Source organism: Dysidea avara, chromosome 14 (assembly GCF_963678975.1).
Source record: "Dysidea avara chromosome 14, odDysAvar1.4, whole genome shotgun sequence".
NCBI classification, from domain to species: Eukaryota; Metazoa; Porifera; class Demospongiae; order Dictyoceratida; family Dysideidae; genus Dysidea; species Dysidea avara.
In genome coordinates, this window is record NC_089285.1 from 13,021,928 (window position 1) to 13,047,744 (window position 25,817).

Consider the following 25,817-nt stretch of genomic DNA (forward strand, 5'->3'; position numbering starts at 1 on the left):
TGATCTGGTGTAAGGGCTCAAATGGTGTAAGGCATACAGTGACTAGGTAACATGAGATTTCCAGGACAAATTCTGGTCTATAATCACTTCAAGATAACGAGTGGTAGCAACATGAGCATTAAGCAAGATAGACACACAATGATCTCACAACTTCTGCCAGGATCCAAGCAGCATTATTACAGATTTCAAAACATTCAGCTGTAGCCTATTAGCCTGCGACCAAGTTAGCTATATCTGACTGAAGATCATCTTGAACATGTTGCAGATCATCACCACTACAATGAAGCTCTGTGTCAACTCCATAATGAGTCAATTTATATACACCCTTTTCGGTTTCCACTCAAAATAGGAAGGTGCTTTGTTTTGTTGTTTCTGGAGATTTTCACAGATTTACCTTTATGATAAAGCAAACAAGTGCTAATTTGTCATTGGAATGTTTGCAACGGTCACTATCAGCACAATTTTAACATATGTAAATATCCAAAAAGTGGTCACGTGACCAAAAATTCCTTCATACAGGATTTCCACTGCAAAATAAGATGATAGCTACCTCAGCCTTTTTCATTGTTTCTGATGATTTTCATGCAGGCTGACCTTATAGGTAAAATGAACAAGTGCTAATAATTTATTAAACTGTCTATTACTTTCAACAAGAGTTAATAATAGAGGGATTATTAACTCTTGCTTTCAATATCAGTGCACCTTTAATTGTAAATACCCAAAAGTGGTCACATAGCCAATAATCTCATTACAGCTATAAGGATATGCTATAGCACTACAAGATGTAGAAGTCTTCATTATAAGGCAAGAAAATACACTAATTGTGACTTTGGTCACCCTAAAATACAATGATTTTCTAATAAACTTCCCAATTTAACTATTATGATATTTTTGGTCACGTGACCACTTTTTCTGTTTTTGTATGTTAAACTTATGTTGATATCCAATGCTACAAGTAATCCAATAATACATTAGCACTTGTTTGCTTTATCTTAAAGGTCAGTCCGTGTGAAAATCACCAGAAACAACAAAAGGAAGCATCTTCCTGTTTTGAGTTGGAAACCCTACCCGGCCGGCTTTTGTGCAAAATCACTCTCCTTCAGTGCTGAAATGGACTAGACAGTGTATACACGAGTATAGAATCTTCTAGCACACTGGGTACCTATGGTACCGTGATGGCGCTGCTCTAAATAAAACGCAGTTCTGTTTATTAGTGCTCTTTAATTAGCAAAATGATTTCTAGTCGAGGACTTCGCTTTGAGACAAGGAACAGAGTACGAGATGAAATCAGAAAGACTTTGCTACCGAGTAACAAAGTTAGAAAGTGGTAATATTCCAATTAAACAACGCTTGCATGTCAATTTCAATTTCCTGCCTTACACAGGGAGAAGAGATGGGTAGAACTTGGGCTAGCTAACTCACTAAAAGTATACAAATGGATTCCAGGTTAATAAATAAGTTGGCTCGTATTGTAAGCCTAATCACATGTAACTCACTAGTGAAAGAAGACCAACCAGATGATGATAAAAACCAACCAGTATGTAGACTGTGATGTGTGTGTGTGTGTGTGTGTGTGTGTGCTGGTATTAGTAGTAGATTGTTTCAGAAACAACAAGAATTAGAGCCAGTTGTCACTGCTGTTACCAATGAATCAACAGAGATCATGATTGACTCTGGGAACACCTCTCAGTCTCAACCAATAGAAGGTGGGCAGGATATATGTCTGTTGCTTTATAGTGGATTTGCCAATACTGAACAATTTTCAATAGCTAATTGTGACTGAATTTTGGAAAAATGTTTCGAATCGCACATTAGAAGTTTCGATATAAATGGTTTCAAAGAATTCAAGTCAGCGTAACTCGCCAAGGATGGCAAGCACGCATATGACATTTACACAAGGTGTGCATCGATCTATTACCTTTCAGACCACTTCCAGTACTTGTAGCTGCTTGTAAAGTTTCCCACCAATAAGATAGAAAATCTGAGCAATTGGACGAGTGAAGTAGTATCACGAGTGCTCACAAAGGGGAGGAAGTCAGGGGGTGGCGGGGTGAGCAAGAGATAGACTTCAAAATGGAGGCAGACCATGATTGAAGTCCAGACATGAGATTACGGGGCTGTGCTGGTATCTTAGTGGCTGATATGCAATAGAAACAACATTTGTCCAACATTATCAGGCCATCCACCAGTAAACCACTGGTTCTTGCCAAGCCAGGCCCTTCACAAGGCCTGAAACTGCCATTTGAGCTCTCCACACCACCCAGAAAATACGTCTGTTAAAACCAGCCCCGAGTAGTTTGAGTAGTATTGAGAGTCAAATCTGGTAGTATGATAGTGTAGCCATCAACTGGTGATGTTATTTTGATTTTTCCTGATGTGCGATTTGGAACGGTTTTGTAAAATCTGATCACAATTGACAAATTCTGTTAATTTGGCCTTGTTTTCAGTAGTTACACTGCTACTCTGATGATGTGTACTGTGGATTTTCTGTCTGTTTGAACATTGCATACTGTGTATCGCGTACTGAGTATTGCTTATTGCATTATAATCCATAAAATTTATGCAGTACGTGCTTCAAGTACACAGTACACAATGTTCAAACAGACACAAATATATGTTCAGCAGATTTATAAATGAGCTTTTACTTCCAATAAAAGTCACATTAATAATCAGGAGCATAGTCTGTCAGAACCAAGCAGGGCAATCAAGCAAATGTTCAATAGCATAGCTGAATCAGCCTCACAATCAATTTCGGAGGATCTAATGTTTAAATTTTTCTAGGGTTGCATGAAAGATATCTAAATTACATCAAGATCAAGGTACCCCAATAAAACAGTCACCCTAAAATGGCATAAATGATGAAAAATGTCAGACAAACTGTGCAATATAGATACAGAGGCCTAGGCTCAGGGATGCCATACACTGATAGCCACATTGTGGCTGGCACAGGAGCCTTGAAAAGGCATACACTAATTAGATTTGCAATACATGTGGCAGTTCAGTGCTGGAGATCCAACAGGTCCCAAAGCTCTGAAATTAAATAATTCTGCATGAGCAGGAAATAGCGATATGAGCAGCGAATGATCTTGCAGTTCTCTTTGTAAGTGACAAGCGTTAGCCACTTGAGCAACATAAAGTGACCTAGACAAGTTCAACAGTTAAGTTTATACAACAGTCGATTATGATAGACTACTGAATCACTCTTGGAGAGTCCAATTTTCAAACATTTACTGGGGAGCATGTCCCCAGAGTGAAGCCTCATTAATAGGTCCACCCATGGGACCAGAAAATATGGCCCCAGTAATAAGGACACTGAAGTGACCACTATAACAAGGTGGTCTTACTAAAGAGGTGGCTGCTAAGTGAAGTATAGATAAGAGCTTACTTTGTATCACACGATTTTCATTATCTCCACTTAGTAAATTCCGAGTGGGTTTGTAGGCACACACAACGCAATATGGTCTTACTAGCTAGAACTGGCATTGTCATCATTTCCTGGAAATGGCTGTCATTTGCTAAGCAAGCTTTAAATGAATCTTTCAGTCTAGTTAGTGCTGGGTGAGATGGCTAAAACGCAAGGATGATAATGATCCTTTTTTATTAACTTGCTTTGATTGCTAAACTGGTACCATCCCACTTGATATTTAGTTTGGGGAGGGTGCAGTGTTGGCTGATGACTTTCCATACAAGTGTACGTTTCAGAGTTTGACACAATTGCAGGCTAGTATGTGTATGTACTATTTAATTTAACAATTTGTGCATATTGCAAGTGAAAGCAGCTGGCCCATTGGACGTACCTATAAATTTACTTAGTGTGGTATCAAGGATTAATACCTCTCCACTATTTATTAACTCTTGGTGGTACAGTGGAACCTCTCTTAGCAAACTCCCTGAATTAAGGACACAATAGAAAAACCTCCATAATAAGGACAAAAATTTTGGTCCCAACAGGTCTGGTTAATAATTTTTTTACCCCTGGAAGAAGATAACCTCTATATTACAGCAAAAAGTGGGCCAAAAATTCTGGGTCCAAAATGTCCGTAATAGGGAGGTTCCATGTATTGTTGAGCCAGTAAGAGGTTGAATTCTATTTCTAAGTGAGCTGCGCAATTAGCCCTAACCTCACTGTTAAAGCTTCAGAGCCGAAGGACCCCTAACTCCTATAGTATGTTCACGTTGAGCTGAATCCTGAAAAACAGCTAAAAATTAAAAAGTGGATTTTTTTCTCAACAGAGTTAACATTTCAGCCAACCAGATGATTATTGGTAACAGCAAAGGTGTCAAAAACAAACACGTACGGTTTGGCTCCATTACAAGTTCGAGAAAGGGCTGTAATGGACACTGTGTTTATATGGCTTCCCCATAGGAAATGTATTGTGAAAATTTTGATTGGCCATAAATATCATGTCAAACATTTGAACAAAAACATTTTGAAATATTTTTAGCGGGTCAAGCAGTACTACAAATGAGCCAGATTTCAAGATCATGTGTAATTGCATCCATGAGTTATTAAATGTTTTTGAGGATTCAGTTCAACGTGAACATAGTATAGTACTGTTGACCAGTTTAACAAAATTTGCATTGTGTATTAAATTGGATTTTTCATGTTCAACTCTAGTACAGTTTAAGTGAAATATCTTTATATTTGATGGATAGTATTCAGTATTTTATTTTAGTCATGCTTTCTTCCCTTGTAGATCTTATCAAACCATCCAATTCGTTACCCACTGATATTTTAGCTAGCAATGATGCTGACTCATTTGCAGCAAATTCCACCACTTCAGTGACTTCACTAATAGCAACTAGTGAATCTAATAACAGTTCAGACAACAAAGTGAGTATCACACACCACTTGGTGTCATGTAGTATTACTGTTTGTGCAGGTAGAGGAGAGATCATCAAGATCACCAACTCAACAGTCATCTGCTAATCGTGACAGATCAAGATCACCACATTGACCATAACATTATCAATAATGCATTACACAATTATTACTTTTAATCATTTATAGTGTTATCAAAGTTACTAGTAGGACTATGGACAACAGGGCTGGGACTTCTTGCATTTGCAAACTTCTCAAGTAGTACCTGATTAAAATATGACACAAATTCTTCTGGTTGCTTTTTCTTATGTGGGATAGGAGTTCCACCAGGAGACCTAGATCAAAAAAGCCAAGTAAAAGTATACACACACATCATATGACTGGAACAAAGATTTGTATCTTAGCAAAAATAATATTCACCATAGGTTGCACATGGACAACACTGAAAAAATGCACCAAAATATTTCATGAAAGTATTTATCACCACAATCGATATTCAAAAAATTGTGTACATACATACAAATATTGTACTGTTATATATGTAGAAATAATACACTGGTATATTGCCAAATCAATTTTCACTGAATCAAATTTTGTGGATGTAAGTCACAAATGCAGCAGAAATTTTGTCCCTCAGAATGTTTTAGCTATACCAATACTGTGGCACTACCAATAGACAGGAGTCCTTGACAGAGCTGCAAGAAAACACAATTCTGAAAGTGGTCTGGTTAAGATCATAGAACATGTAGCAGAGGTGCACCATCAGATCAGCTCAACTATATCAGCCTTGCTTTTGCATATCAGTATCAGATCGATAACAAGTGTAAACAAGCAGCAGATACAGATATACATAAACACCTATTGACCGGCACTTGTACTCTAGTAATATCCTAGCAGTGCCTGTTTATGTAATTCCAGCTGTTGATTGCAGTCCCACTGTCACTTATTAACTAAATCCATGCTACCATACCAGATCAGCTTTGTTTATTGGTTTGATAATAATATTTTATATTGGTTATTGGAATATCGGCTAAAGTCATATCATTGTAGATGTTCAAGGAAGATGGAACTGGAGAAAACTACTAACAGTGCTGCTGGTGTTTTTAACAAAGTACGAGTGTACAACTACATATGTGACCAAATTTGACAAAACAATTGCAAGGCCTCCACACACATCCACTTTTATGACTCAGCCCACCCTGCTACATTATACATACCTCTTGTTATGGATTTTCCTCAGTTGTTTTCTTGCATTGGAACCTTGTATAGCTGTGATTAGATCTTTGTGAGCATCCACCTGCACATTACTAAACACCAACAACAAATAGTGCACTAGATATTGTAATAAAATGCTCACATTTCAGTGTTATGATCTCTCAGTGGTTTACGCTAAAAATAAATACATAAATTTAAACACCTAGCATTACAACACCACTGAATAGAACTTACTGTTAATATTGGAGCAGGTTCCAATGGTTTAATGGGGGGTGGAGGGGGTGGAGGGGGAATAACTGGAGCTTTAGCTTTCTTCCTTCGTTTTTCTTCCAATCTTTGTGAAAATCGAATTGGTGACCTGCCCTTTGCCTCTAGTTAAAACAAGCACACAATTTTAGGACACTTTGTAAATTCTGTACATACCCAGAGAATATTCAAATGCTTTGCCCATGTTTTCTTTCATTTTTGCTAGCTCTTTCTTGCACTCTGCATCAGTTACAGATTCGAATCCAGCATCTCTGCCATGCCAGTAGGACAAAAGTTGCACTTTCAAAAAGGAGAATAGGTTTGAATTTTCTGCATCTTCCTTTTTACGTCTCTGCAACACTTTGCTGTACACGCTCGGGTTAGAATCCAAATAAGACATCAACTCTGATAACGCATCTTCGGTACAACAACATCCTTCTTCTTCGTATTCATCAGCACTTAGCTGCTTACAGTAGGAGGATTTCACTGGAGTAGCCTCATCAAACTCGTCCAAAATTTCCGCCATTTCTTTTGATTTCGAGGTCGATTCAAAATCAAAATTTCAAAATAGTGCGCGCCTTTATTATCACGTGCTACCGTTAATGGTGAGAAGTTGTTTCTCACCCTAGAGAAATTTAAAGTGAAGTGGGACCCGTTTCCTTGGGTTAGTGGCCACTTAGCCCTTCGCTGAGTTGTCACTTTCGTTGGGGAGGATACTAGCCTTGAAGCTGCGTTCGCTGGTGGACCCTTTTGAGTTTACCTCTTTGCCAAGCAACAAGGAAGGTATCGCCACACAAGGAGAGTGAATTAGGCGTGAAGACACTACTAAGGGTACTCTTAAACTTTCAAAATTTCTTCCGAAGAAGATACTTATAAGCAAGCCATAATAGAATCAAGTTTAATTCATGTTACCGAAACAAGTTGTAGTGAACATGGAGTTGTGAACCAATGGAGCCCGAAAGAACCGACTACTCGTGTAAAGGGGTCAACAGTTTCCCAAAAAGAAAGGTTTCAAATGATAGGAGAAAGGAGGGAGGTGCACTTTTCGTCAGAGCCACCTAAAGACAAGTCAGTTCAACTGGCAAAGACTTCCAGCTTACAAGGTAGATTTTTATATTCATTTGTAGTTTATTACATACTCTTGTTGCTTAGGACGTCCCAAGCAATATGCTCATAGAAAACAGCCAATTGTAAAGAAAGGTTCTTGGCAACAAAATGACAATTGGTGTGGACGAAGGTCTCGTCATTTACCTCCTAGGGGCAGACAGGAGGAGGTATGTTTTGGAAAAACAACTTGGTTTTAAATAAAGTCATGCACATTTTCAGTTGGTAATTCCTTCAAAAAGTTTGATACCTAGTGAAGGAGAGAAGAAGAAAACAGTATCATTAAACCACTTGTTAAATTTCACTGTTGCTCCAAGAGACACAGTTCCTTATGGTAGTGTAATATCCAGTACCAGGAGAAAAAGTAAATCTACACCTTCATTTAATAAAGAACAGTTTCTTCAAGCAAAGCAAGTCTTGTTGACTGCCACTTCCTGGTAATTACACAAGTGTTTTTGTATACTACAGTTGCCAGTTTGTGGTGAAACACAGTGGAGACTACTCGGTACATTTAGCTGATCCTGACCTGCTAGTAGAATGGGACTCTATTGAACAAGTGGTAAGTATTATTTGTGTATAGTACATATGGTCACTTTGTGACCCGCTACTGTTTTTTGATTAGCGACTGTTTTGTCACCAAATTCCATCCTGTCCGATATGTTTATACCCACCTGGAGTAGGTGAGTAGCATAGCATTGTGGAGTCTTTAACTCTGTGTGTGTGTGTGTGTGTGTGTGTGTGTGTGTGTGTGTGTGTGTGTGTAGTGTAGTGTTAGGAGGAGTATCTAAACTGTATATATGTGTTTTTTGTATGTAGCTAAGATAACTCGTTGTGGTCATGTGTATTGCTGGTCTTGTGTCCTACATTACCTGTCACTCAGTGACAAGGCTTGGCGTAAGTGTCCTATATGTTACGAGTCAATCTACAAGGATGATTTGAAGAGGTATAGATTACTATAAATGTATGCATATAACATATTTACTTCATGTCAGTGTTTCCACAATAATGTCAAGCCAGCAGTACACAGTTGGTGATACTATTACCATGTGGCTCATGTCCAAGCAGAAGGTACAGAAGTATTATTCTGTGATGCTTATTCTATTGCTTTATAGGATGGAACAGTCGTTGCTCCCAAGTCATGCCTAGCCAGTAAAGGCTTGCTGCCTACAATTGATGGTATGGTATTATTGTGTCAATATCTACATGTTGTTAATGGGGTTTGTGCATAGACAAAATCCCTACACAGTTTTACAAACTTTTGACTGCTACACCAGATCAAGTGCTAAATCAGGTAAGATATTATATACATGTACATGTCTATATGTACTGATATCCATTGACCTAACATGAACCTTGGCATATTTGTCTTTGTCAATTGTAGATTATTTCAGTCGAAAAAGCTACGTTGCTTTCTCAGCTGAAGTCTCTTTCAGCTGAAGAGGTTATTAAACTATGTGTGCGTGTGTGTGGTGTTATTTGTTTATTTACAGGAGTCAGAAAGATGTTTTATAGATTGTTGTTTAGAAGAATTAAAGGTACCTAAAAGCCTTTTTGTTGAGTGTCTGTGTCATTTTTTGTATTGGTTTGATAGAAAAGAGAGAAGCTCATTACTGGTGCTAAAGCCGCTTATGATCACGCAAGAGATATTGATACAGGTGCATACACACAAATGTACTACAGTATTATTATGTGTAGATTCTATCCTCTACAGTTGTTACCACTTCCCAGAATGAACCAGATCCCATTCCAGTAATACTGCATGTTGCCAAGGATGATAATTTTATTGAGGTATGCTGTCATATTTGTACTGATTATAACCATAGATAATATGTAACTCACTGAGTGAAATCCCTACTGTTTATGTAGTTCTGTTTTTGAGCAATCGTGACAAGTATAATTTTATGCATAGTTTAATTGGTTCAGTAAACAGTGAACTAATACCTTCTACACCATCTGATTCACCTCTTCTTGGAGTGTAAACTGGTCAGGTTTTGCTCAGTGAGTCACATTACCTTCATATGGGTATGAACTGTCTAGCAAGTGCTACCTGGTGTTGTGCCATGGCTGCAAAAGTTTACATCAGGCTTATCAATGTTTTCTACGTTGCACACAACGAAGTCAATCATTGGCTGTAAAGCAGTCCACTAATTCATAAGGGAATTTAGCTAGGGCATGACATTACTTTTATTTCCATCACTAAAATGTGGATTGGAAAACAGTCACAAACAGACTGGCTCATGCAAACCTAAAACATGGATTTACCATTATAAAATCTTTAAAACGATACTAAGCACAGCAATGATCTTGTACAAACGTCTGAGCGTGATCATATAGTGTGCTCAAGCCAATATTAAATCCTGCACTTAAAAATTAAACACACTAATAGCGAAGGCAGTGATTGTGAAGTTGTCTGCTGTAAACAAGATTAAAATTGTCCATAAACGACAAAGCATGAATTCTATTTGTAAGCATTAGTTATGACTATTATTATTATTGCACGACAATTGCTGATTTTGATTATCACTAGTCAATGAAAAGTACACAATGTCATGGTAAACTAAGGAGCAGCTGTGAAATAAGAACCTGAACACAAATCCAACTAACAGCATCTCTTGAAGCTTCTAAGAGTGTTTACAGTCATAATGCAAAGAGTATGATTTTACAGAAAAATAACTAAACACTTTCAAGTGTAGGACTTAAATATCACCTCAAATACGCTTCGAAACATTGTTCAGAGGCTAATAGCATTTGATATTGTTTTCAAACGGCTAATTGTGTTTTAGGTAGGTTTCTCATGAGTCTGTTTCTAGTCTGTTCCACATTTTAGTCACACCTCTGTTAACAGACCATAGATGGATACAAAAGCCCACAACACAGAATGTTAGCACCATAGCTAATGTACTCCCCATTATCCTCCAATGGAAAATGTTAGCACCATAGATAATATAATTCACTGCAATATGCACATCACATGTGTCATTGAAAAATAACCATAAAGATTTTGAGCACTTTTGTTCTTAATGCATGGAGACATACTAATGGCAACAAAACACCCAGTTTTAAAATCTTGTGTGTCGGTTCAGTATACCATTGTTGTAGGACATTAATATCACAATGCAAAAGATGGCATTCCTCATTTTGTTTGCATCTGCCCTTGTCTCACAGGACGTATGTCTTAGTCGCCTAACTACCAACTGTTGTCATGTGTTGCAGGGCCCATTTGAGCAAGCATTCTCAGATGCTGAAGATGAGATGGATAGCTCTACTTTGGACAGTTCTAGTTGTAGCCACAGTAGCATTGACTCTGAGGATTTCACTAAAGACAAGTAAGCCACACAACTTGATCACAGGTGCACTCTCCTATGACCAACTATTGAGTGTATTGTGTGTAGTTGGCAAGCATGGGTGCAACAGTATTGTAATCTTAAGTAGTAGGGATGTAGTTGGTGTATGTGACATTTCTACTAGTAACTGTTACCACATTATTTTATATTTCATGTGTTCGTGCATGGCTCATATGTAGGACTGAATTTCATCTTTCATCTGCTGAACAAACTGACTCCTTTTATACATATTTCTATCAAGGTGATTAATGTCATTTTTGTATTGTGTATAATAAGTTATTTTATAGCATCTGATGGACAACACCTTTACCTGCATCCTATTAATGCCCACTGTCTTGTCAAGGTATAATTGTGATAGACAATACTCTGGTGTTGAAGTAGTGTGACTTGTTATAGGAATATGGTAGTCTTGTTGCTGCCCCATTAGAGATAAAGGCTCGTATAGTTGAAATGGAGCAATTTGGCATGAACTACGTATGTGTATGTTGTATTATGTTACCTCATGTAATAAGTGTATGTTTAGGATACACGTTCTAAATATCGCTATCTGAGTCATCTGCCGGTTACTTGTCAGTTTATGTTGTGTGAGTTAGACCTTAAGCCTCCTTTAGTGTCTAGAAACACACTAAGCCATTTTGCAGGTAAGAATTATTGTTAAAGGAACACCATCTACATATGTGAGTGTGTTTAGCTCAGCTGCACAAGAGACGACAACTACGTCAAAAGAAGAAACATAAAGAGAATCAAATGAAGTACAAAGCAGACAATGGTATGTATTGAACATAAACATAGTTTTGTACTACCTCCATTTGTGTTTTTCATGTAGGTAATAGCTCTTTGCCTGATTTGCAGCACAGACAACAAATTTCACCTGAGAAATTTCACAATTTATTGTCCCTTGCTTCATCCCCTCCCTTATCATCACATGTAAATGTTGCCACTCAACTCAGTCCAACTGCTCAAGAGTTTGTCCCTGGAAAAACATCTCACAATGTACTACCAACTGCTGCTGTGCCTCTGCAAGCGTCTACACCATCATTTGCTCAGGTATGTGATACTGACACGTGTGTTGTGTTTTGATCTTATCTGGTGTAGGCCCTGAGTAAAGGAGAGAAGAAGGTTGATGTTAGATTTCCTGCAGTTAAAGTTACAACACCTCCTAAAGGCCCTGCTATCGAGGTACACAGTGATGAGGATGAAATAGTTCCTACCTTTCAAGACTCCTTCGTGGATGCTTTAGCACAAGCGACCGAAAACATGCAGATAGCCAGCCAAGGTATACAGTACTGGTAGCTGTGTGTGAAATTAATAGAGGCTTTCTTATGTGTGCAGGTACTAGTGGTAAGCCTGGCGGCAGTAAGACAGCAAAGAAAGGTCGCAAGAAAATGGTTCTCTTCAGTACAGGGACACAACGTAGATCTAATTAATTCAACTCTTTAGTTTAGAACATAATTATAAGAAGCAATATAGTTTCTTTTTCCCGTTGTTTGTTGTATAAATTGTCGAACTGAAATCTGAAGTAATGTTCTCTCGTGATTCTATTGATGTGTTACCTCACAATTTATTATGTAATGTTCGGTTACCTGAAGTTTACAGCAGCTGGATTTGTTTTGTTGCAAAAATCTTTCCCGCGGTTCATTACTAAATAAGAAATGGAAGACACTACGTCTTCTCCATCAGAGACTAGCCCGACTAGGACACCATCCAAGAAAATTCGTGACCTACAAGCGAGGTTGTCCACAGGCATGACGATGTACACGCCAGGGTCAGGAGCAACGTCCGCAGAAAGACAACTACCGCCCGCTGTGCCACCAAAACCATCGGTGAAGCCGAGACGAAGTGATGAAACCATTGTGATGGGAGAGGAGAGCCCGGGGAAATCCCCGTCCGGAGAGAACCAAAGATTAATACACCACACTTTGGATAGGCCTAAACGAAAGGGAATTCGACCTCCATCCAAGAGCCCCTCTGGTAGTCCGTATTTATCAAGAAAGACATCAGACAGCTCTTCGCCTGAACAATCCCCTCTCCTCCATGCTGGCAATGACGATGAGACACAGTCATCAGCAGCTGAAGAGAGCTCAACATGGAACATTGCTAAACGTGGACTAGCTGTAGTTGGTTTTGTAGCGGTTGGTGGTATACTGGGTGGTGTGACACTTGGATTAGGCGCTGCAGTTGTAGCCGGAGCAGCAGCAACAGGTGCCATAGTGGGAACCACAGCAGGAGTTGTTGTGGGGGCTGCTGGAGGTATCAAAGCTACTACAACTAGTAAAGAAAAAGACAACTAAAATGTTGTGTAGCTACATATTGTTATTTTTTAATGCATATGGAATTATTAGTAATTCTCTGATTTCTCTCTCAATCCATGCATGCACTAAATTTCATCAGGCAATTACTTGAGTGACACACAAAATAGCTTACATTGAATTGACCTTTAAATCCAGTAGTACTTGAAGATAACCTGATGTATTATATTTACTATAGATACAATGTATGAAAGTTGTGTAGAGCTGGCTCAAGACTGAACAATTATAAGTTGCTTTAACCACAGTGAGCTTGTGTCAGTAGTAATGAATGGTCTGGATGATAAAGAAATTCCTTTCCTGGATGACTTGCAAATGTATGGAGTAGCCTGCATACAAAGGTTTTTGAAGATGTACCTTATCTTACAATATACCAACTTCCAGCTACCTGGGCCATGTTTGCATGGGATTGATCTATAGGGACTTCTGCATGAAGTTACTATTTAGACTGAAGACAACAGAATTAATTTCTGGGACTGAAGTCACTATAGTTGATTTCACTTATAGTTGATTGTAAGCTGTTGTGTGCAGTCTCTAAATACACAACCATAGCTACAGTCATTCTGTTTTGAAGCCATGCATTATAAAACAGTAAAATAATTAGCAACGTAACTTTCTGGCATGCAGTATGAAATGTGTGCATTACATGCTGTACAAGTCCCTGCATCTATGGTACAGTGGAGTGTGTGGAGTGGATTGAAGGTTGAAGCATTGGTCTGATCTTTAAAATGAAAATCAGATCTGTAGCATTGTTTTGCTATTAAATTAATGTTACTCTGCTTTAAGTCATTTCAGCTCACAGCAGACACAGGCCACTTTTAAGAAATCTATACTAATGCAAGTACGTCAAATGTTTCAACTCCATGCAAGTTTAAGCCACAAAGAGTCCAGTATTTCACTGTTGACAGACACCCTTTACACACATACCAGTATTCTGTTTTAAATCACCAAAACTTTAGGTCCGGAGCACAAACAATGTAATCACAAGAAGTTGATACTGTTGTGGGTTTTGGTGTATATTGCACACATGTACATTTATTGAAAAAGTTACATATTTGGAAAGTAAATCATAACCTACAGAGAAATTGCATATGTGACCAGATTTGCAAAAAGGTACCTTTTCCACACATTTTACATACCAGCAAACAAAATCATGTAACAGTTGACTCCTTACACTCATTAACTTGTACTTAGTACCAAAATGTAGCCAGATACTGTAGCTACACACATGGCATGAAATGATCAAAAAGTTATGAAGCTTCAAAGTTAAAAAATGGATCAATTTTGTGTGTGAAAAATGTACCTTCTTGCAAATCCGGTCACATATTATGTAGTTGCAGCTGATTTAAATAATTGGAAACATTTACAACTGGATAAGGGACATACTCTCTTTGTCTGCCTCCAAATTTAGCCAACACAAACACCACCTTTTATGCCACCCTATACCCCACTCACCTTAACAAATGTACTGACTAGTGAAGTAAACTAAATGTAGAGAAGTTTAGCTAGTTAATAGTGTATAGCTAAGCCTATACATTATACAACTGTTATCCAAATCCCTTAAGGATTACTCTCTAATATACTTCTGGCAGGTGGTCACGCATGGTTCATTAGAGAATAACTGATCGTTCTACTAGAGTATACGATCCAATTTTATATCAAAATTTAATCTTTACTCAAGGCCTCTCAAACCGGCTCTTTGGAACTATTAAGTGTGCACCAATCATTCAGTTGTACTAACAGTCTTGTAATATTTCAGTCTATAAAATAAGACATTTCAATTTTCACTAGACAATTCAGTTAATGCTATCCCTCCCCATTATATACCCTTGCTACTATTACCACATATATGAGTATATAGTTTCACTGCCCTACTAATTGACTTACCCCATGAAACAATATAATTATAGCTTGGCAGCTTGAACTATGTAATGACTAACAACAATGAAATGACTAACAACAATCACAACTACTGTGGGTATAGTTCAACAAACAGGCAGGCAAAGTAAACAAGACTATCTACCGAGACAAAGGATTTATTCAATTCCCTCTTGTTTCTTTTTGTAGAAAACAATTTATACAAATAGTTATTTCTTTGTCCATACGTGCCACAGTTGTAAAGACCAAACTAAATGTATTTCACTGAATGTTCCCTCGTGATTCTGTTGGTTTAAGAGATCTGTGCAGCGGACCAATGGAATAATGATCAACAAGTGGACCACAGGGATGGTAACCAAACGTGTCACCAATCAAGGACTGCATCATCAGCTGGCCCGTTATGAAATTTGTCGTCACAATGACATAATCAGTGTTAGCTGTGTGAGAAACACCACATTGTGTTTGGAAAAAAATTATTATTTTTCACTTTGAACACTTACAGTCTTCTTTCTGTGATAAAAATCGAAGGGCAGAAATCTCAGAGTACGTACATCCACCCAAGAAGTAAACAAGAACTACTTGATGTTTCTCTGTTGTAGGTGACCCTAGAGGATGTTAAACAATTATGTCTTTTCCAAACAAATGACTACATTGATTATACTTATTACAATTTGATCCTATTTTAGGATATTTACTAATGTCTATTTAAAAGTAACCCTCACTTTTCTTGATAAGTCCTTTTGGAATAAACTGCATTTCTTGAAAAGTTGGCCCTGGTAGAAATCTCATCAGCTAATTTACAACAATAACATTTTTGAACGTTATTGTAATTCTAATTGATAGTAATTCTAGTAATTTTTACCTCTTCTATTCCAGTCCAACTGTTATGCCGTACAACATGTTCTACCAGTCGTACACTCAATGGAGCATAGCCAGAATAACAGTAGCTAATGTCCGCAGGGTTCTTCTCATCAACATCTTGATTACACAGCCGCAGGTTCTGCTTGATGGCAGAGAACGCTCTACCTCCTTCTTGGACCTTCAGCAGCCCAACAGCCTCTAAATTGTTCATACTCAACAAGTACTGATAACCATATACCTGAAAGATCACCGAAACATGTCATAATATAACTTACCCTGCTATGCACAATATACACCAGTTGTTTCTATAGGATATACTGCAATTTGGTGACAACAATAATAAGCCAATTGTACACAACACTGTAAATTATATACTAGACAACTGCAGTAATAGTAGAGTGGATATCAATAGCTTACATTAAAATTGGCATTAAAGCAATCGTTGTTAAACAAAAACCATTTATGCAACTACGAATGATTATGAATGATCAAATGTTGAAATTCACACTCAAATGACAAGCTTCACTAGCATATTTCAAATATGTGACATACCCCACAACATACCTGTACAATGTCTCGTTTATACTGCTCCAACAGCTTTGGCTTTAGGCCATTGTTAGCCACCGACTGTAAGCAGACCAGTCTGAGGACCTATAATACATGTAGTGTTATATGTTGATGCTAGAGGGGTACCTTCTCAATGGGCTCCTTTTTACCAATCGCTGTTTCTATATGGAGATTGGGCTTTTCACTATTATCGTCATCTCGTAGGACTGAAAATAATACATGAGAAAATGATACCTGTTAAAGTGCCAGAACAATGATGACTCACTTTGCTCGGTAAATATTCCTTCAATGAACTCCTTTCTGTCAGTGATCTCCCTAACTAGTTCTGTTAGTGTGGTGTCTGTGATGGGTGAGGGGGAAACACATATGTACACACACACGTACACACACACACACACGTACGTACACACACACACACTTTTAACAACGGACACAGATGATGCATAAATACAAGTACTACACTGAACTAACGTCTGCTTAATGATTGCTTGGCAGTTTGCATGTAGGGGAGTTTAGTCACAAACTGTTTTATCTGACTGACAGCCTTGAGATCATGCCTCTCCTAATAACACAACACCACAGACATCATGGACATACTAACAGCACATACATTATATATACACTTAAGGTTAGAAAATTCCCAGTGACTAATGCAAACAGACATACATGTACAGTTCAGGCTATTCCATTACAGCTAGAGTATACGTCATACCAAAGTGACACTAAAGTCTGAAATTGGGTTTACAATGGTCTATGGCTGTAATCTCGTTAATATAGTTCTGTCCACCTATTAAGCAAATATCTTTATATGGCACAAAAAAAGACACAAACACACACAATACAATCTTTGCACAATATTGAAGTTCATTTGAAATTACTCCTACTAGACATATACCTCATAAGCAGCTGATATTCTCTTAGTTTTCTCACTCAGTTTAGCTCCGACTGCATTGATATGCAGGTCGCGCAATTCAGCATACATCTCCTCAGCAGATGTTAACAAGATGGAGAAGTCTAGTGGAGGAGGTTGACCAGGTGGAACTTTCGGTAATATGTCATCATTGAAACGGTCTCTGGGTAGCTTGACTGAAGCTGAAAAGACCAATTAACAATAAACAAACATTAAAACACACACACACTACATGTGCAAACAACAGTGCATCAATGCAGTGAATGACAAAACTTTCCAAAATTTAAAGTCACAAATATAAAATTAATGATTAGTTTCTTTTATATGTATAGTGTTTGATGATATATAGAGAGAACATCTTTCTGGGAATATAATGTACTTAGAGAAATCTTGAGATATGTAAAGTACCACCAAAGAGCAAAAGCAATATCAGCATAGTAGGCACAACTGTATACAAACACTGTAGTCATTTTGTATTCAGTAAAAATGAACAGTCTTCTCTTATGAACTATTTTATTTATGTACCACTCTGCGTGGGAAGTTCAAAGGCACCGCCAGTGCCATAATTTGTATATTGCACTGCTGCAGACCGCAGCGAGTGCATTATAACTTATAACGCACTGGTTGCGGTTTTGTAGACCACAACGAGTGCATTATAAGTTATAATGCACCAACCGCAGTGCAATATACAGATATTGCACTGACTGCGGTTTTGTGCAGCATAGCACAAGTGCCGGTGGCGAAGACCACTACGACACCTCACCTAATAGGTGGAAAGACACTTCACAGATCACTTGAATTCTTTTATAGCCCGACATGTAAAGGTCGATTGTGGGCCATAACGTCACCAATACGTATAATGTTTACAAGCAGCCAATGGCGATCGAAAAAGCCAACGCGGGTGGCCACAACTCTAGTCTACATATATATATATATATATAAACGTACTTATACACCTTACTAGTCTGGTGCCATCTTAGCCCAGATTAAACTGTAGTCCACTTCGACAATGACTCAATAAAACAAATATATTCTAAATAATACTAACCTTTACGTTCGATTGTGGGAACCAGTTTTGTCATGCCACCAGATTCGAGTTTAACCAGTATGAATAGTAAGAATTAGACTAGTATCGTTTAGTAGTTAGGTTTAGTTTAATTAAACCGTCTATTTAGCTGCTTTTTTTCGCTCGAGAGAATCACTATGGTGATTAGTCTGGTGCTTAGTCTATATAGCACGCTGGCATGCTGAGCACTACATGATGAGAGTCGAACAGCAAATGCAGGTTAGTGATATAACCCATAGTGTACTAGCTTTCAATATCTCAGGTGGCTGCAGTACTGCAGGGGGAACGTCATCGCAACGTCTGGCTTGGTTACCCACAATCGTTGTTAGAAACCTGGCCTTTATAAGTGTTACAGCTGTCTTGGGAGACTCTCCCCACCTATTAGGTGAGTGGTACATAACAGTTATACAACGTGCACTCGTGCTCTGCCTGTATAAACGCACTTGCCTTCAGGCCTAACGGCCCTCAGGCTCGTGCGTTTATATCAGGCAGAGCACTCGTGGCCGTTGTATAACTATATAATACAGCACATCAATGGTTTGATCAACATCATCATTAAGGTCTTGTTATAAAAACATCATAGAAGACCTCCGCAAAAATTTCAACTATGTTATGTGTGGACGTTGAAATCATTTGCAATTTGATGTTTCACTGTTTTATATTATTGCTCATGACAATTGATTGTGGGTGTTAGTTATCACACTAAAAATCACTATCATACAGAAATCCTAGTCCCAGAGTACCTCTTGCTCCCCATGCATAAAATCAAAGAACCATGATAATTAGGACACTGTTTGTTAGTCCCAAGACATCACGTTACGCGGATTGTGATACAGCATAGTATGTTGGCTATAGGTAGACTGTTAACAGATAAGCAGTAAGGGACGTAAGGAATCATTTAATGTCAACATTCTAACACTGTCACAGTCTTTTCATGCTGAGATAGCAATAAATAAATATACAGCAGGTTTCTAACAGGGCACATGAGACCACCAACATCATTGTGACCGTACACAATTCTCTCACAGCAGTAAGGAACCAATAATTAATGCATCATCCATTTCAAAACACTGAAACAAGATGGGAACAAAGAATATTGAAATAAAACAAATCATTATGTTATAGTTAAACACCGCCGCACATGTGTACAGAAAATACAGCACGAGGGGGAGCGTCTAAAGGCTAATACAGCACAAGGCAAAGCCGAGTGCTGTATTTACCTCAAGACATCCCCGAGTGCTGTATTTTTCATACACACAAGTATAGGCGGTGCTTTAAGTGTTTTATTGTACTTCCTGGTCGTCTGGCTCGGAGAAATTTTCTATAGTACTCAAACCACTGTGATTTTTGGTGATCAGAATATCAGTAAGTGTTTATATAATCTATTTCTAGTCATAGAACTAATTAATAGGATTAGTTAGGCTGATTTTAGCAACTTACATGTGTTGTTTTTGTAACATTCCTTAATAAATTCTCCGCATAACTGTACTGTATTTGCCCAATTAGTTGCATAACTGTTCCATATGACTCATACAGTACAGTTATGCAGCTAATAAATACTGTATGGACGATACACAGCATCACTTTGATCCTCCCACGCAAAGTACAATATACGAAAGTAATTTTGTAAATGAGTGAGTCAACACATCACAGTGCGCGTTGTCGAGGACAGGTATACTCCTGACAACACCTAGTAAATATTGGTCGGCTAGCAAAAGAAATCACTTGACAGATAAAGATGTGACCACAACCATATTATGCCAAGTCCCAGGTTAAGGGTGCTAGCGGGTTTTTGAAGCCATTCAAGGGACAACCCACATAACCACATGCGGCTATTGCATCACAATTGGCAATATTACGCATACCCAAAGTATCCGTGTTAGGCGGCCGTGTTTTGCGCCAAAGGAATTGGCCAAGAAACAGCCTGTTTCGTTTGAAAACCATCACGAAAATGATCGTCTGGGTGTCCAACAGTGACAGTAGAGTGAATTAGCCTGAAAGTTAGTGCTAGTGTTGAAGATACGTGCGAACAAGCCGAGATACAAGCTGATTTGTAGCCAACACACGTTCTTCCTGAGTTTTCTCGAGTGATAGTGTACGCTGGTAAGTTATATTTGTATTGTACACCTGTTCTTAGGTAGTGACGATGTTCCAGCTGGATTTATCACACATAACAAGACACTGGCTGTGCGTTACGAGGCGTTTCCTATCGAAGAGCAGACTTGACGACTCCACAAGCAACACAAGCAACAGGAAGGTGTCCCAGTGTGTAAAGAAAAGGAACAAGAGCTTTTTTTTTCTTCAGAACTTCATTTATAACTTGTTATTTGATAAAGTTGGCATTTGTGGTTTTGTGGAATTTGTTGTAATAACTGGTCAGCGTGCGCATGTTCTACACTGCATTGTAAAAGGCGATATTCTGGAATACACGGTAGTCGGATCTCTACCAAACTTTTGGTGGACCATCAGTAATAAATTTGCAAACTTTTAGCGCATGGAATTATAATTGTTGTGATCCAGCATGAAGTTACAAGGCCCGGAAGTTGAAGTTCGCTCGCGGGCACTCACTCTTTGTTTTATAACTCAAGAAAGAAGAAGTGCAAAGACAAATCCCTGCGCTAAGTTTCCACAAGTTTGTTGAAGAATCTTCACAGCGAATTTGATGCCTGTGCAAGCAGCCAGTATCTCGGAATAAGAAAAATGTATGGGTTAACTTTGAGGGACTGTAGCGCGTGAATGAAACAAGGTACAATCTTATACTTTGGTCTCTGTATAGTAGAAAGTTAGGTCAATCTTCGAAGTAGTAGTTTAGATTCCTGTAGCTTCCTTTTTGCCTGTATCAAAGGTAAAAACAACAGCATTTGTGTGGCTTCAAAAAGGCGCTAGCACCCTTAAAGGAGATGGGATAAACTTCTTGACCATGCTGAATTGCAGCACTTAGTAGTTAATACAATATACACAAACACTACATGTTAATAGCTCACTGTTCTTGATGCCGTATATCTCATCAATCAAGCCTTCATAGGTCAACTGTGTACTGAGTGGAGTCAAGAGGTCAACGCTGCGGTCGATCAAAATCAGTGTGCTGATTTGAGGTACAATCTCTGGCTGGTTATGACTAAACACCTCCTTGCGTTTACGTAATATCATGTCCTTCACCAGCTGTACACAATGAATATTGCGTACAATATTAAAATAGGACACACGCACATCACACACACACACGCACACGCACATCATACACACACACACACACACACACACACACAAACATGAACAGTTGTACATGTACTTGCATGCACACACACACACACGCATGCGCACACGCACGCGTACACACACACACTGTGCTATACCATGGCAGCTTCTCCTTTTCCAAAGATGTTGGGTATAATACCATACAGGCCTTGCATCACCATCAAAGATTTGGCAGCTTGATGTAAAGAACCTGTATCACTATCAACATTGACATCCTACAGGATGTACACACACAGACAGCTGAGAGGGAGACAATATCGGAGCAAGCTTACCCTAAACGATTGTGGGATTTGCAATGAGATGAGGTCGCTGTCAAGAGGGATCATTTCCAGGTGATATTCTCCGATGACGTGAAAGATTGGTTGCTCTAGCAACATCATCATCTCATGTGTCTTGTAAGGTACGAAGAACACTGAAAACTTGACCCTGTTGGTAACTGCTCGGATTGCCCTAAATATTAAGACACAACTATATAATTATGAACAGATGACAGCCCTCCAGCCTACAGTCAAACTTGCTCTAATCACATCACTCGCATAATAAGTACTTGGGTCATTGCAGTGGCAAATACATGGGGGTTGCCCCTTTGAAATGGTGCGCGCACCCCAAATTTATTTACGATTCATGTGGGTGATAAAATCACCAGGAGTTATACATAATGTATTATACTGGAACTTTTCTACTGGCCAAACTCAATACTCTTGCCTTTGAAAATGCCATTATGGCATGTTAAACGCCTCTTATTGTTTTAATGAGTGCAAGTGTTGTTTTGCTCCAAAATTTCTGAGGAAACCTGAATTGGTAGGATTCAACTGTGAAACAATGTTGTGAAGCGATTTATACTGATTCATTACTAGCTGTAGCTATAGGCCATTGAGCTAAGTTAACATTCAGCCCAGCTGGACTATACACTTCTCCGGCAGTCTGGATTCACAGTTATTGAAAATTTCCTGAACCTGAAACCCCCTCTGAAGATCCACCACTGCATTGTATGTAATAACTGTACAAAAAGTGAACTGCATTAGTGTAGCCACTTGCTGGCACTCCACCATGAGCAGTTCTTGTTTCTTTTTCTTCTTTTTTTGGACCTCTTATTTTTTTGCATGTTAACACAATATAATTGATGTGGCAAGTTTTCCTTGATTAGTTGTATCGTGTCATTCTTGCATAACACCATTAGCTATACTGCTTGTTGGAAAAGTCATATCAAGAATTTAATCACAGGCAGGCATTGATTTTTTTTTTTTTTTGCAAAAGTATGCATGCTTCATAGTACTAGCATATAGTTCAGTGTTTCCAGCACCAAATTAAGCTAGAAAATTATTGTTAGAACTAGAGCTGGGCAATAGCAAAATTTTTTTTCACAAGACGATCAATAGTAATGAATATATCACGATAACGATATGTATCACGATAGTATCTAAATGACAGATCAGTCGTTAGCTGCTTGTACAATTGAGAATTTTGTGAACAACTTGCTAATTTATACATTGTTTAGACCTAATCATTGCTCCTTTCTTGTGAAATACAATATGGTTCATGAATAGAACTACTTAGTAGTCATTTACAAGTGTTACGTCCATCACAATAGTGTAGAGACTAAATATCACGATATAATTAGAAAATTAACATCACAATACTCAATATTTTTTTACTATTGCCCAGCTCTAGTTAGAACCTCAGCCCGCAATTTAAGTCCATCAACCCAGTCCACAAAATACCTATTATCATCACTTTAGCTACACATGTTAACAGTGATAATTTGCTCCTTGAAAAAACACTAATCATTGTGGTGCAATCTTTCAGAACAAACACCTCCAGGTCACTAATAGTCCGAATAAAAATCAGTATGTACATACCTACAGTCGGACACATAAAACAAGCTTACTCTTTATCACAGTGGAGCCTCTCTGATGGCCACCTATTATAAACAGCCTCCACGAAAGTCTACTAACCCATGACAAACGCTCCTCACTACATATACATACAATTTATGACCAATACTGGTACTACTGAACCAGCATAATTGTTTATTCTTGGCAAATGTTCAAATATTTCTCTAAAGCATCTCCTCCCCACCCAACAACAGTGACCAACATCACATGTACAGGGTATACCTCAATGCCTCCAGGGCACCTTCTACAATACGCTTCTGTGGTTTTATCAGAAACACCACATTCTCAGCTGTCTTCACTGTATCATCAAATGCCGGACAAGGCAATCTCAATAGTTTAGTAACACCTAATTCCTTCACGTGATATACTGATAAGAATCCTGCACCACTGAACAATACCTCACCTTGATGAACGAGAACTCGACCACAAGATTTAAAAGTGACAGAACCTCCTCATCCAGAATTAACCACTACATCAATTAAGGCTTATAATACGCACATTTACGATGTTAATCCTGCAGTGAAGCAAAGACTACAGGTACATTTGTACCTTGTTTTGAGGACAGTTAGCAAGGCAGTCCCTTAAATCACTTCTAGCCGCTTCCCTAACTTGAGCAAGGTTAATTCTCCCGCCGGACAGGTGAGATCCAAGCGCAGCAGCTGACGCCATCAAGAATCTACCCAAGTTTCATTGAAGCAGCAATAACTCGACTCTAATACTTTAAGATATACATCCGATTTCGTACGTTAACTATAAATATTCCGTATACTCTTAATCATTTATTACACACAAATACTGGCGGATTTATTGCGGAAATTAAACTGTCACATTTTGCTTTTACTTCTGTCCTGAGCAAAGCCAGTTTATCATCTACTTCACTAACACATTGTCGTAACCTGTCTACTTCATTAGTCACTGACAGTTGCGAACAAGAGATTTGTTCCAGGTTATGTAATGATCTGTGAACCGGATTAGCGGCAACTATAGGGGTAAAAATAAAGTCTGGTAAAATTCTGTTAATTATCAAGGAATGGTGTCTGTTAAGTTCTGGGGCTTGTGGTGATCTATAGCTGCTCTTTAGAACTTCAAAATAAATTACAGAAGATTTAAATTCATTATCAATACTGCACAATTCTTTCTTCAAATCTTGTTTATTTACTTGCAATGACCTTGCTTCCCACATCTGATTTATGACACTAATTTGTGCCTCCTTTTCATGTAACAGCAAAGTTATCTTTTTGTACAATGTATCAGTGTTGGCAAACAATGAATCTTTTGTGGGCATTGTGTTTGCTTCTGTGTCAATGTCTTTCTTGCAAGAATCTATTACACTTTCCATCCACTTCCAGAATAAAGCATCATGGTTGTGCCATTCTGCTATACTCTGTAAGGCAGTAATATGATGTTCCAACTTCTTGACCTGTCGTGAAAGCTCCTGGGGGTGCAGTAACAAGTACCAACCGTAAAACGATACCTGATTCTGTCTTGTCTCATTGTATGAAAACCTATCAAGACGATGAATAAGTTGTGCAAGACTGTTATATGCTTCAGATAACTGTTTATAGGATAGCATTATTCTTCCATTCAGCCAAGCAAGTCTCTTAACACCTTCACAAATGGAGCCATTTTGTCTTCTTTCACTTTTCAGAGCTCCACTAATCTCACTGCACTCCATTTCCAAATGCGACACCTCATCAAGCAACATGGTGACCATTACATGATAACCACTGGTGGGCTGTACTTGTTCCACGTGTGCTTGTGTCAAGTGATACCTTCTCATCATAGTCAGCAGCTGGACCTCGTTTAGGAGCCAGCCAAATGCCAATAGCAATTCTCTTGAATGAGCTGCATAAGAAGCAGCGTAGAACTCACTTCTAACATAGCCAAGGTCATAGAAAAACGTCTTCACTTTTGCAACACAAAAGGCGGGGTTGATAACACCTGTGTGCTGTTGGAATTGTTCTGAAGGGGTTTCTGTGATGTGTTTTATAAGAGAAATGATGTGAAATAAAAAACTCCATAAGCACTCACACGCTTCCAGCTTGTTGAATTTAGCCAGACGGAATATTTCTGGTGATATCTTCGGTATTCCACAATCGATACATATTTTACATAGCAACTGTATCGTATCTTGAATCCGTGTAGCTTTCGCCATACATCATCTGTATGCTAATAGTTTAGTACAAAACATGCTTTCGACTCGATACCGTCCTCAACAACAGTATTAACAAAGTAATCTCATCATTATAAAATATACTGCACCTCTTCTGAAGCTCAATGAACAGTCTACTAAAAGGCCCACTTATGTCTTTTGGTTGTCAACACGTTGCTAAGCGAAAAATAAA

At 38.4% G+C, this 25,817-nt stretch overlaps 5 protein-coding genes across 6 annotated transcripts; 2 read left to right on the forward strand and 3 right to left on the reverse strand.

Moving 5' to 3' along the window:
- The first annotated feature begins 901 nt into the window (after positions 1 to 901).
- Positions 902 to 5,025, forward strand: LOC136244303 (B-cell CLL/lymphoma 7 protein family member A-like). Of its 2 annotated transcripts, none has more exons than XM_066035857.1 (6): positions 902 to 1,316; positions 1,385 to 1,446; positions 1,500 to 1,537; positions 1,607 to 1,706; positions 4,698 to 4,834; positions 4,884 to 5,025. In XM_066035857.1, exons 1-6 carry the CDS (start codon positions 1,282 to 1,284, stop codon positions 4,956 to 4,958), a joined length of 447 nt encoding a protein of 148 aa, XP_065891929.1. In that variant the 5' UTR covers positions 902 to 1,281; the 3' UTR covers positions 4,959 to 5,025. The 2 variants fall into 2 exon arrangements, with proteins under 2 accessions (XP_065891929.1, XP_065891928.1); XM_066035856.1 differs by having other exon boundaries at positions 906 to 1,327.
- On the reverse strand, positions 4,941 to 6,866 carry LOC136244302 (uncharacterized). Its single transcript, XM_066035855.1, has 5 exons — positions 6,461 to 6,866; positions 6,272 to 6,408; positions 6,180 to 6,211; positions 6,040 to 6,129; positions 4,941 to 5,157 (listed from the first exon to the last, which is right to left on the reverse strand). The coding sequence occupies exons 1-5, from the start codon at positions 6,807 to 6,809 to the stop codon at positions 4,998 to 5,000; spliced, it is 768 nt and encodes a 255-aa protein (XP_065891927.1). The 5' UTR covers positions 6,810 to 6,866; the 3' UTR covers positions 4,941 to 4,997.
- On the forward strand, positions 6,853 to 12,250 carry LOC136244300 (E3 ubiquitin-protein ligase RNF10-like). Its single transcript, XM_066035853.1, has 22 exons — positions 6,853 to 7,386; positions 7,436 to 7,557; positions 7,610 to 7,797; positions 7,856 to 7,946; positions 8,010 to 8,067; positions 8,204 to 8,330; positions 8,380 to 8,455; positions 8,500 to 8,563; positions 8,617 to 8,678; positions 8,769 to 8,828; positions 8,878 to 8,922; positions 8,979 to 9,042; positions 9,099 to 9,175; positions 10,601 to 10,713; positions 10,911 to 10,972; positions 11,019 to 11,074; positions 11,128 to 11,205; positions 11,255 to 11,372; positions 11,423 to 11,500; positions 11,558 to 11,778; positions 11,827 to 12,007; positions 12,064 to 12,250. Exons 1-22 carry the CDS (start codon positions 7,299 to 7,301, stop codon positions 12,156 to 12,158), a joined length of 2,124 nt encoding a protein of 707 aa, XP_065891925.1. The 5' UTR covers positions 6,853 to 7,298; the 3' UTR covers positions 12,159 to 12,250.
- Positions 12,251 to 15,072: 2,822 nt separating this feature from the next.
- LOC136244929 (vacuolar protein sorting-associated protein 33A-like) lies at positions 15,073 to 24,209 on the reverse strand. The gene is made up of 15 exons (XM_066036458.1): positions 24,022 to 24,209; positions 23,876 to 23,941; positions 23,695 to 23,825; positions 21,850 to 22,027; positions 21,676 to 21,792; positions 21,304 to 21,481; positions 17,239 to 17,435; positions 16,815 to 16,905; positions 16,609 to 16,683; positions 16,470 to 16,549; positions 16,341 to 16,427; positions 15,778 to 16,014; positions 15,638 to 15,707; positions 15,416 to 15,520; positions 15,073 to 15,352 (listed from the first exon to the last, which is right to left on the reverse strand). Exons 1-15 carry the CDS (start codon positions 24,139 to 24,141, stop codon positions 15,177 to 15,179), a joined length of 1,908 nt encoding a protein of 635 aa, XP_065892530.1. The 5' UTR covers positions 24,142 to 24,209; the 3' UTR covers positions 15,073 to 15,176.
- On the reverse strand, positions 24,198 to 25,743 carry LOC136244138 (tubulin epsilon and delta complex protein 1-like; the record flags this gene model as incomplete). The annotated part of the gene is made up of 3 exons (XM_066035654.1): positions 24,198 to 25,446; positions 25,506 to 25,641; positions 25,735 to 25,743. Coding segments are annotated over 3 exons (1,344 nt in total), but the record flags the coding sequence as incomplete, so codon positions are not given.
- Between the last annotated feature and the right edge of the window lie 74 nt (positions 25,744 to 25,817).